Raw genomic sequence first — 12,674 nt, forward strand, 5'->3', positions numbered from 1 at the left:
TACTTATTTCAATATCATTTCCATCTATAAATTGTTATTTATTTATTTATTTTACATAGACATAGACATAGCAGGAAACGAGCTTCTACCACAACCTCTTATTGGAGGTTAATAATTATCCACTTAAATTTGAACGAAATTCATCGTTTGATTTAGTGATTTTCATGAATATTTTCATCATATTGATGCTTGTGATTGACAATTTGTTTAGAGATGCCACAATAGTGGTTTCTTTTTCATAGATTTCTAGCCGTTACATTAAGTTTAGTTTCATTTAAACTTGGTTGGATATATTAGTGTTAATAGGTGTATCATGGCTCATTAATCTTCCACATACAAAATAAATATTAAGCTTGCATTAAAGTAGCATATAAATATACATGATATAAGAAAAACTTTTTGTTGCAAAAGAAAGGACTGAATTGTTACCCACGAAGTATTGATTTCACAGATGGCACACTTAATTTAGCAACACATTGATTCATATTGTATAAATTAAATCAAACTAGGAACATACAAAACCATTTGGGACTTCACCGCCACAGACATTAACGAGCAAGCTAAGAGATACTGGTACATTAAGATTGATCCCTAGGACGTTGGCTTTGATTGCAGTGCACAAACAGACGGCAGCCTCAAGGTCGGCAAGTCCTTGGATAAGAGAGCAACATGGCTTCACCGGTGGTGAACCTAACTCAACTTTGACCAATCCCCCTAGAAGATTAGCACAAACCCCCAGTTTCAAGGCGTCTCTAGGGCAGGTTTCTGTATTTGGGTTTGTGTTTGGTACTGTGTTCGGGTTAGAGTTGGGATTGGGGTTGGGGGTGTTGTTCGTGTTAGTGTTGGGGTTGGGGTTTTGGTTAGTGTTAGGGAAGGGGTTGGGGTTGCTGCTTGGGTTTGTGTTGGGTTTTTGATTTGGATTGAGGTTGGGTTCTGGTATGTCGGACGTCGCACAGCCACTAACCATGATGCAGAATAAAAGGTTGAAAGCTATGACCAGAACAACGGACACATTACTCTTCGATGCCATGCCGAAATCGGTTATGAAAACTTTGTCAATTATGGTAAAGGAAGAGTGTGATGGAGTAAGGGTACAATGGAGCATTATATAGGTCTCTTTGGAGTAATAATTTTTGTTTAAATATATTCCATTTAGTAATTGAGTCAAATTAGCATGTTATAGTTTTTGCTGCCACCAACCCATGCACATCAAAGCGTTGAAAGTCCTTTTTAAAAAAAAAAAAAAAAAAAAAAAAAACCCAGAAGCATTATACTAATTGCAAATAACAAATATATATGTGCTCCAATGGATTAAACTTTAACAGGGTATATATATTATCTTATATATCTGTTGTTCAAATCTTTTTTAGTGTTATATATATCTACTAAAGATTCAAATTGCGTGGTACGTATATGTGCTTTGCATGTAGGGTTATGGAAACACATTTTTGCTTCTGTATAGTTTTCTAAAATTGAATATGTTTTATGTTTTATATATAAATGGGTCGGCTACAATGAAAAATAAAGAAAAAGTTAGTACGCAATAATTTTGTAAAAGTTACCGATTACATAGAAGAGGTGAAAACATCAAACCCTTTCAATGTCCAGTAAATGTCTACTATATAAAGTCACAGACCACGTTTAGGTTTTTCCATTTTCTAAATGGATGTAAGTCACGCTATCATAGAATAATTAGAAGAGAGGGACTTCGAATCATTCCCATGATTTCAATATTTGTCGAATCATTCCCATGATTTCAATGTTTGTCACATGAAAGATTTTTGGCATCTTAAATATAAATATAGTCAATAAACAATTGCTTTGAAGCAGGCGAGGGATATGTGTATTAACTGACTCAAGATATTAGGATTGAAGACACTTAATTATAATTTTAATAAAATTGTAAGTAAATTCAATATAAAACTAATTCTAAATGGAAATTATTAGCCACGACATTCTAGAGTTGTTAGATCAACGGCACATTTCTACGACGGTAATTAAAAGTTAATTATATGAAAATGTTGTTAGTTTAGCGAAATATATTGCATTGCAGCCAAACACACTTTAAATGTTTAATAGCATATATTATGAGCAATTTAAAATGACAGATTTTTGTTGGGAATCAACTATTAGTTGATGATTGTTATACATTCTCTATCTTTTGCTGGCAAGAAGGAAAAAGAATTAGTAACAAACCGGTTAGTAAACAAATCATATATATACTCATAGAAAACTAATTATTTTTATATTTGGTTTTATATGAACCATTTATACGAACCAATTTACGAAGGATGTCCAAAATAGAGAACCAAAAGATATCCTTGTAACATTTTACAGTACCGGAGTGCAACTGATAACCGTACATGTTTGAAACTTGTAGAAGTACCATAAAACACTACACACATATATTTTATTATTATATGTTTTTTTTTATTTAGAGAGAGTAAGAAAAGCTAAAAGAAAAAAAAAACTAAACCCATTAAGGTTTTTTCACGAACTATGAAAAAAAAAACATTCCAACTTTGTTTCTTCTATCACAACATTCTCGTTTTTTTTTTTTTTTTTATATATATTTTTTAATAGGATGATTGAATCATGTCTCTACATCTTCAAGATATATCGAACAAAATTGTAATGATTCATTAGTGACCCAACTGATTCATTAGTGACCCAACCATCAACTATATAACCTTCCAGCCGCTCCTTATTTATGACATAATTTTTTAGTTTTTTCATATAATTTGCTAAGTAATACATCCATCTTATACATACTGGATCTGCAAATATATTCATAGGTAGATGCAAAACTAAATGAATTACAATGTCAAAATACCCAAGAGGACATATCACTTTTAATTCAAATAAGATTCTAATAAATGTTGCCTTCACTTCCCCAGTATTCTTCATCAACAGTGTTCTCGAGCAAAGTTGTTTAAAAACATACAAAGCTCTATTGTTGGTGCATAAGTATTCTTGTCCGAAAACCTTCTAACTCCAATTGGTATCACGCGTTGCATAAGAATAAAATTGTGACTAACAACCATATATTTTTTAATATATAATCATGTTAGATGTAAACCTATGAGGTCGTTCCAGCCAAACAATGTTAGTATTAATTTCTCTTGCATTCTTAATCATGTTAGATGTAAACATATGAGGTCATTTAACATTTTAATAAATTCACTAGCATAGGATAATAAATCTAATTTTTGAATACGTTACCTCATATGTAAATGTGTATTACACGATTGGTTGTTTATAAATAATTCAACAGCATTTCCCTTACCTCCCTCCCAAATGTGTGTGTGTGTGTATATATAAATATATATATATATATATATATATATATATATATATATATATATATAGAGAGAGAGAGAGAGAGAGAGATAGAGAGAGAGAGAGAGAGACTCAATGAGCAAAAAGAAACTAACAAGTGTATATTTCTTAAAATATAATCATGTAATAAAACTTTACATCCTAAGTCGGGTAAATTATTCAAAAAACAGTATTGAAATTGAAGACAACTTGAAATTAATTTCTTAATCAATTTCGGGTAGGTATTTCGATGCTTTTGATGATTAAAACAAAAATAGTTAATGTAAAAAAAAACCTACTTTTATATTATCGAATTGTACTTTAATAAATAACTTGTTAGATTTAGTGTCTAACATTTCTGATTTTTAGTTTTTTCGTATTATATTATATTAGTTATTTTAAATATTATTCATAAAACAGTCGTTTGACTAAAAGACTCAACCATCGAACGGTTAGACTTAGACGACAGGTGCACAATAGGGCCAAATCAATAACACTGAGATTATTTAACCTTCGTAGCATGTAAGTTAACGTATTCACTTAATAGTTAACTCACATCAACAAGAGTCCCACAAAGGACAAAGCAAACAACATGCATGCAGTAACACTCCAAGCACTACACGAATCTACCCCTGTGCCGATGACTTTTTTTTTTTATTACCCTATGCCAACGACAAGGCGTCGAGATAGCTTATACCGACGACAAGTCGTCGGTATAGAGTTGTCGGAATAGCCCTGTTGATATAGGTGGAAAAAGTCATCGGCATAGATGCCGTCTGGATAGCAACCCCTTATAATGATAACATGTCGTCTGCACAAGCTACGTCGGGATTAATTTAAAAAAAAAAATAAAGTTTTATTATTTACTTGAAAAGACGACATGTCGTCGGGACAAGGATAGTATCAATTAGGGATGTAAATTACACCTGACCCGATGGGGAACAGGGTTGACCCGCCCCAATCGGGGATGGGTATTCCCCGCCGAAAGGGGTACCAGGTATGGGGCCGGAGATCCCCATTATGCTAAAATCGGGGATGGGGCCGGGCCGGGTATAACAATCCCCAACCAGCCCCGCCCCCGCTTTTATGACTATATATATATATATATATATATATATATATATATATATATATATATATATATATATATATTGAATTTGAACTAAGTCCACCAATACGAATTGATCTATATTTGACCATCAGAGATAGAGTCTGTATATCAAATTATGTCCCAATTCCAAGAGTTTGTCAATCATCACTTCGTTCGACGATCAATATCTCAAATTGTCACATTTCATTTTGATGTTTGTTAAACTTTATGTTGTGAAAATTATATATAAAACGTATGTCGGTTTATATATAAAACAAATAACAAATAGTTTGAAAAACACTATAGCTTTTAATAAATAAAAAACACTAAAACATTATAACATTTACATCAAACAAAACTTATTAAACACATATAAATCATTCAAAATGAATATTTAGAAATCAACATACATTTGATATATAGAAAAATTGTTATAAAAATTTGTGTTGAAATAACCATTGATACAACAAAGCTTATTTTTTTCAACTCTTTCATTTTGAATAATAAATCTTTTCAAACATATGATTTTATAATCAAAACTTACTTATATACTACGAATATAGTTATAATGTGTATAATAAAGAAGTGGAAAATAAAAAAAACATTGCACATTAATAGCCATAAGTTTAAAAAACTTTTGAATGTAGTCGAAAATATAAGGCAAATTACATTAAATTTGAAATCATAACTATATTTAAATAAAAAAAAACTGTTGAGTTGTAGTGAGAGTTTTAAACTCTTGATTTGTGCCCAATAATATAATATAAATATTAACAATAATATGTTATAAAAACAATATCATAAGTATTTATCATTGAAATAATAATCTTTTAATACTAAGTTGTAACTAATATAATAATAATTTTAAGTATACAAAAAGAAAGATATAAAAATTGTGTTTGAATCAAATTGAATTAAGTTTTTGATTTAAAATTATTTTAAACTATACTTATTTTTAACTAATTTATAAATAATTTATTTGAATATTTTTTTATTTCTTATATTATTATTATTATTATTATTATTATTGTTATTATTATTTCAAATAATAATAATTTATTAATATAATATAATCTATTCTTTAGTTTTACGTTATTTTAAACAATTATTAATTTTACTAATCAAAAACTATTTTTTTTGAAAATTTACATTATTGTATTTAAAAAAACTATCATAATTTTTTTATTGTACTTTCACTTTTCTCCTTAAAACTATGATAATTTTTTTTATTATACTTTCATTTTCTTTCCCTTAAAACCATGAAATATTGGAAGAGAATGAATGGTCCAAATAAAATTATAATTTGAATTTCAAAACTATAGTTATGTACTGTAACCAATCCTAAAGAATCTGTTAAGAGTGTGTTAGGGAGGAAGAGTGTTACACTTGAGGTATATTTTGATCATTTATATTTTCTTATGAAAATATTAATATTTTATTTATTTTACTTTTCCTATACAATAAAGAATGAATAGGAAAAAAAGAAATTGACAAATATAATAAGCTAATTTATTTTTATTATTCTAAAAGCATTTATTATTGGGTACATCCATATAAGTTTTCGTATAACATAAAGAATTCATTTTTATAACACACATAATTATTGGTTTTCAATAATAAAGTGATATCATATTAAAAATCATTCGTTCTAATTTGTCAATAATTTGGAATAATAATTGTAAACTCCTTTCATCAAAATCAATTATAAAAAACTCATCGATGTCATTTACAAAATAAGCGATAGAAACTAACATAGTATTACATAGCATAAAATACATGTTGAATAATGTTCTCTTGTACATAAAATATATTTTTCTTAACATAAAAAAGAGAGATATAACATAAAGATACACACATATTAACAAAGTTAATTGCTCTAACTTATAAATAGCTTGATGGTTGATTTACCAAAAGCTCATGAGAAGTAATTATGAATCTCACTTCACCACCTTGTGATTATAGAAAGATGCATAACACAAAAACTTAAAAAATGATCTCAAGTATAACTTTATAAACATACCTAAATTTGGACCTTGGTTAATGTCTAAAAATTTATATGCACCCAATTTGAGTTTACATGAATTTATATTTGGAAAAGTTGCAATTGCTTTCTTACATCCATGGAACCACTCATATACCTCTTCAAACTCTAGAAATATAATTTATCATTTTCTGTTGACATACATGCAATATGTAATCTACAAATTTCTTATATTGGATAAATATTTCATTTAACTCATCAATTATATAACATGATTTGAAGAGTTTTAAAAGTTACAAATCATAATATTTCAATTAAACATAAATTAATTTGTATACGTTGAATAGTTTTGGGAGTTTCAAATGCATGAGGTTTAAGAAAAAATGGTATTGGGAGTTTCAAATGCATGAGGTTCAAGGAAAAATGCTAGCTTTATAATATATATATATATATATATATATATATATATATATATATATATATATACAGATAGATATAGACATAGATAAGAAGAAATGATGATGTTTTTTAGAAACGAGAATTTGGTGGTATTAAGAAGTGACAAGTTCGTTCTTTAGGGAATGCTTGGAAGAAGTTTTATTTGTCTTTCATTATTTTTTGTGGGATCGCAGTCATATGGAATGAACATTTAGTTTTTTAGTATGTTCGCTATTGTTGTATACAATTATGAATGGTTTCATTTTTTTTTTGTTTTTTAATTTGCTAGTTGAAGTATTTCAATTTTTATGACTTGTATTTTTCATTTGTGGTTTGAATTATTATGTTATAAAAATTTTAATTAAAAATGGTATTTTGAACACATATATTCATATTTACATCCTTATTTTTTTTATTAGTTTGCATACATTTGAACATTATTACTTGCATATGTATTGGTTAATTCCCACACATAAAGTTATTTTTACCATCACATATTAAAATGGACACCTATACATATGTTAGTTTCACTACACATCAAAATACTTTTACCCACGCATATTTTATGACACTTGTAAACCAACACTTTTTAGGGGACATGCCACATCATTGTACATTTGTACTCCACGTCATAGTCGAAATCACTAGCCATGTCATCTAACAATTAAAACAAATTATAATACTTCCAAATACACATAGTAAATAGTTTTAGCCATACATGCTTGTGGATGTAGCTTAGTCTATACCTACACATACTCGATGTGTTGGTAATGATCTATATCTATAGGCCTAAAGCCAACATATAGTGACACTTAATTTATGTGTAGTTAATGATGACTACCAACACATAAAAGACTTATAACTACATATAATTTGTGTGGGTAAACACCCAAATTTCTTGAATTGAGGCCACAATTATGATGTGTAGGGCATCTCTTTTGTGGCATCAGTATTAGCGGCGATGAATGGATGATTGTGGAGGTAAATTTCATATTTAATGATTTTAGAACATTATCATTGACTAGGAATGCCACTATTGATGTCACTACAAATGCTAATGTACGACCTGGATGCCAGCCGTTGAGGGATCTTATCAATAGATATGGTCTTTAGTTTAACGATCATGTGGATTGGAATTAATGATTTTAATGATTACACATTTAGCCGTAACATTTAAATGCGTTGTTTGACATTTTTGTCATGTACGCATCCCTACATTGCAAAAATGTTATTTTCCTCACTTTTAGATGTAATTTGTTAAAATTTTAGATACAAGTATGTATATTTTGTATAATATACGTGAATACTATGCTCAGATATCAAAAAATCCTTCGTTTTCCTAATTCATGCCTCTTTTTTTTTTTTGTCATTTTGTTTAAAAATAGAAACCATTATAAAATTTGGATTGTTACTTCTAATAGTAACCAATATGTTCGCATTTTTATTGGATATTCACTTGATCATCATGATCAAAACGAGTTTTTGTGACCACGTCTATTTTGGACTTTCTTAGATAGAAAGGGTTTTACTACTTTTCTTACCCAAACTTGTTATCACTTTCACTCTTGTATACTAAGCATCAAAAAGGCTTACTAAGCAATATGTTTTTTATCGGTTTCCCTTATTTTCTTTTTGTTTTGCCTTTAAAATACCTCATGTTTGAAGTTGCCAAACTTTTCTCTAACACTAGTATAATTCAACCCATATTTGCACAACTACATGTTAATTATCTCCTTATTTAGCTTTTTTTTTTCTAATACACATAATCAAAACTGTAACAACAGCAAAATTCAGGTCAAAAGTTGAACTTTTATAAAACCGTAATTGATTATACTAGGTGGTAAATATTGTAACAAGGTTTTCATACATATAAAGATCACAAAAATCCGAGTTATAACGAGGAAGTTATAACCATTCTAAAATTCCCGACAAAACCGGCAACACCGATTAAAACGAAAAACGCGAAGTTTCAATACAATAGTTTTTAGCCTTAAGTATCTAAATAAAAGTTATAGATAACATCAAACTGTGAGCGTACATAAAAAGAACGTCCAAATCTGACTTCGTATGAGGAAGTTATGATTTTTCCAAGGTTCGAGTATAGCAGTAGACACCTAAAAACTCGAAATAGAGCTCGAGATACTTTTGACCAAAACAACCTAAATGAGAATCGAAGGTCTCAACATTAATAGCACAACGGCGAAAAGTCTGACGAAAACGCACATCGGATGAAGAAGTTATGGAATTTTAACGGACTTTTCGTGTCCCGGCCCGTAAAAAATAAATAATTAAAAATAAATTCAAAATTTGCCGATGAAGTCTAAACGAGAGTTGTAGATCATATTTTTAGCTACGCGTGCATATAAAGAACGTCGAAAACGGAGCTCGTATGCGAAAGTTATGGATTTTACAAGTTCGGGGTCCAAAATCCGAGGCTGTCAGGCCCCACGACGTGGCACAAGCTTGCCGCGACCCGACAAGTGACTGAGGGCGTCCAATCAATGGAAGAGGATAGGTTTGACTCCCCACGATGTGGCCATCACTTGCCACGACGTGGCACACCCCAAAAATTCATTGCTCAGTCCCTTTCTTTCTCGCGCCGAAACTCTGCGTTTAAGCCCCCGAGACCCTCCCAAAGCCCCGGTTTTCACCTTCAAGTCCCGAAGGAAGGTTTTGTGTTCTCGAGATTCCCGAGATTCCCGAGATTCCCGAGAATCCCGATATTTTCCCGCGTTTTCAACTCTTCCTGTCGAAGTTCTGCTCGATTCTCCTCTCGACTACTTCAAATCAACCACTTCAATCAAGGGAGTTCATACCCCTACAACCACACTTTAAATGCTTTTTAAATGCTTTTGAAACACTTTTAAGGGGGGGGGGGGGGGGAATACAAGTAAACACACAACAAAAATCGTGTGAAACATCGATCTTTTTATATACTTTTCATACTGTTGTTTTAAACTATCTTATGAAGTTATTATCATGCAAAACACCTCACAACACAACTTTACCCTCTTGGGATACAATATGTTTTATAAATAGAAATAGGTTTTATTTATATGTTTGCATACTACATCATATCAAGAGTAACCATTTCAAATATAACATGATGCTTTTACAAGAAAACTCAACTCATCATCACGTTTTTGTAACACGGTAGAAAACGAAATCATTTCATATGAACGATTTTCATCATATTACTCGTGAACTTGTTGTTAGCAATCATGTGATGGCATATGGCTTTGTTTGTACCAAACGAAAGTCCTCAACTATAACCAGAGTCTCCTGGAGGGAGAGCGTGACAAGTGTGTATAGATCTATACGGGGCTGACAACTCTGCACCCTGACTGTTAGCTACAGTCCGTCATTTGGGGTGACAAACGTCAACATTAGGTACTGCGTCTAGTATGGTTATGAGGAACTCACAACACGCGGAAACAATGACTCATGCACGTAGTAATACTTAACTCAATCATGCTCGAGGGGTAATAACTATATTCTAGGGTATTATCGGCATGATCAAAACTCAGGTTAAAACACTTCCACAACTAGTTTTACTTAACAATAAGACTGCACCTCACTTTTAGGAAAATAAGGGATTTTCCTGGTTCAAATACATTCATTTTGTATAATAACGATTTACAACATCATTCTTTTGAGCATGTCATAGTTTCTTATAGCTTATAGTCTTGGTCATTTGAGACTGCATTTAACTTTTAGGAAAATAAGGGATTTTCCTGGTTCAAATACATATAGTACATACAACAATCTTTCAAACTCATTTCATACATCAAATAGAAAATAAGGGAATTTCTGGAAAACATACACGCACTTTCGAATGGCATACATTTTCTCAAAACACCACTTATGAACTCACCAACTTAAATGTTGACACTTTTTCTTTGAAATAACTTGTATTCTCAGGAGACCGCTAGACCAGGTAGCAACTACTTTTGAAGACTAACGCGCTGGCGTTAGTAACATATTTTGGATCACCATATTGTATTTGATTTCTTTTGCAAACATGTAACATATACAATCATGTAAACTTTTCAAATATATTTATATTATGGTGGTGTGTACTTTCTTTACTATTCAATTGTTATGATATTTGACATGACGTCCTCTGCCCCCGAACGTTTCCGCCGTTTTGGTTTGGGGGTGTGACAAAAACCATATATAGAAACTATATTTCAAAGAAGAACATCTATACCATCATTTAATTATGTATTTACCAAAAATGAGTCAACATACATGTCATTTGTCCATATTATCATAATTTTTTCTTTAGCATGATGTATCAACCATTAGTAGGCTCATTTTACATCTATATTTGATATTTACATTCCAATAAATAAAAGATTTATATTCCTTGCATAGACATAAACTTGAACATAATATAGTAGCTCATGTAGACTTCGACGACTTCCTATAGCTCTAACAACAAAAACATTTTCGTGTCTAAAACCCTAAGTTACTAGACTTTGCTTTTAAACATTACTCCTAACTTCATAACATTTAGGCAGTATAACAACTATAACTTGAAGTAAAACCAGGTTTTATCTTGACCTAAAACCAATAATAACAACATATAATGTTTGTAGTTTTATCTTGACATCAAACTATCAATAACAATACCAAGTTTTATCTTGACATAAAACTAACAATAACAAAATATAACATATCCAGTTTTATCTTGACATAAAACTAACAATAACAGCATATAACATATCTACTTTTATCTTGACATAAAACTATTAATAGCAACATACTATATAACTTAACATTTAGAACTTTCGAATATAACTTCGATATTATATCGCACACAACATATATATAGAATCCTAAGTATAACTCATGATCTACATTAGTAAATTAACATACCAATAAGTTGATAATAGTTGTATGCATTCAAAATGTTATATTTAGAACAATCATATCCCGGTTATCATAACTATATACTATCATATAGATATAATAATAACATATATATAATAACTAGCATGCGTTTTCCCCCGAAATAATAGAAAGTGGGGTCGTGATACTCACCTTAGTAACGTGATTTTATGTAGTCTAAGCAGAAACGGTCAACAGTATGAGGTCGTCGGGGCTCGGGAAGCGAAACGGCTTCAACAAACGAGAGAGAGAGAGAGAGAGAGAGAGAGAAAAGAAATGGTGTAAGGAAAGAGGAGGCTGGACTTGCTATTCATAGGCTGATTTTTGGCCTCTCATGACGTGAGAATGATAGATTCACGTCGTGAGGTATGGCAGGAGTCATCCTGTAGCTTTAACGCGTGTTTTCTAGCCTCGAATAGTGTCCTGCAGTGTCCTCACGTCGTGAGCTTTTGGGTTATCGTTCCGTAGACTTCTAGCTTCGAAATGTGGCATTTTGACTCCTCACGTCGTGAGTTTTTAGGCTCACATCGTGAGTTTTTAGGCTCACGTCGTGAGTCCAGTCATAAAGTGTGTTCGGTTTATCATAACTTCTTCATGCAAAGTCAGATTTAGATGTTCTCTATATTTTTGGAATCGTATGGACGTATACTTTGATTTATACCATAAAGTATGTATGAAAGTTCATATTTATATTAGAATTATAATGAAATACATAGTCAGTTTACTACATTAATAGTTTAACAAAATCACATTACATGATTGGTATAATCACATATGATTGTTATTGGCCTATTTTGATTGGTGTTACACAAAATAAACATAACATGTTAATAATAAATTAAACAAGCACACTAAGTCATCATCCAACAAATCCATAATAAATTTAAATAGCATCCAGTTTTTAAAGCATACACTTAACAATCACTTCCACCAATATATATTCCAAATCTAACA

The 12,674-nt window shown here is 30.7% G+C and overlaps 1 protein-coding gene across 1 annotated transcript; it reads right to left on the reverse strand.

Annotated features, from left to right (window-relative positions):
* Positions 1–363: 363 nt before the first annotated feature.
* On the reverse strand, positions 364–1,225 carry LOC128126613 (lipid transfer protein EARLI 1-like). Its single transcript, XM_052764451.1, has one exon. The coding sequence runs from the start codon at positions 1,103–1,105 to the stop codon at positions 506–508; it is 600 nt and encodes a 199-aa protein (XP_052620411.1). The 5' UTR covers positions 1,106–1,225; the 3' UTR covers positions 364–505.
* Between the last annotated feature and the right edge of the window lie 11,449 nt (positions 1,226–12,674).

The sequence above is a fragment of the Lactuca sativa genome, chromosome 6 (assembly GCF_002870075.4).
Source record: "Lactuca sativa cultivar Salinas chromosome 6, Lsat_Salinas_v11, whole genome shotgun sequence".
NCBI lineage: Eukaryota > Viridiplantae > Streptophyta > Magnoliopsida > Asterales > Asteraceae > Lactuca > Lactuca sativa.

Bases quoted from the DNA above. Each gene is read 5' to 3' on its own strand.
- LOC128126613 (XM_052764451.1), bottom strand. From the start codon at position 1,105: ATGCTCCATTGTACCCTTACTCCATCACACTCTTCCTTTACCATAATT.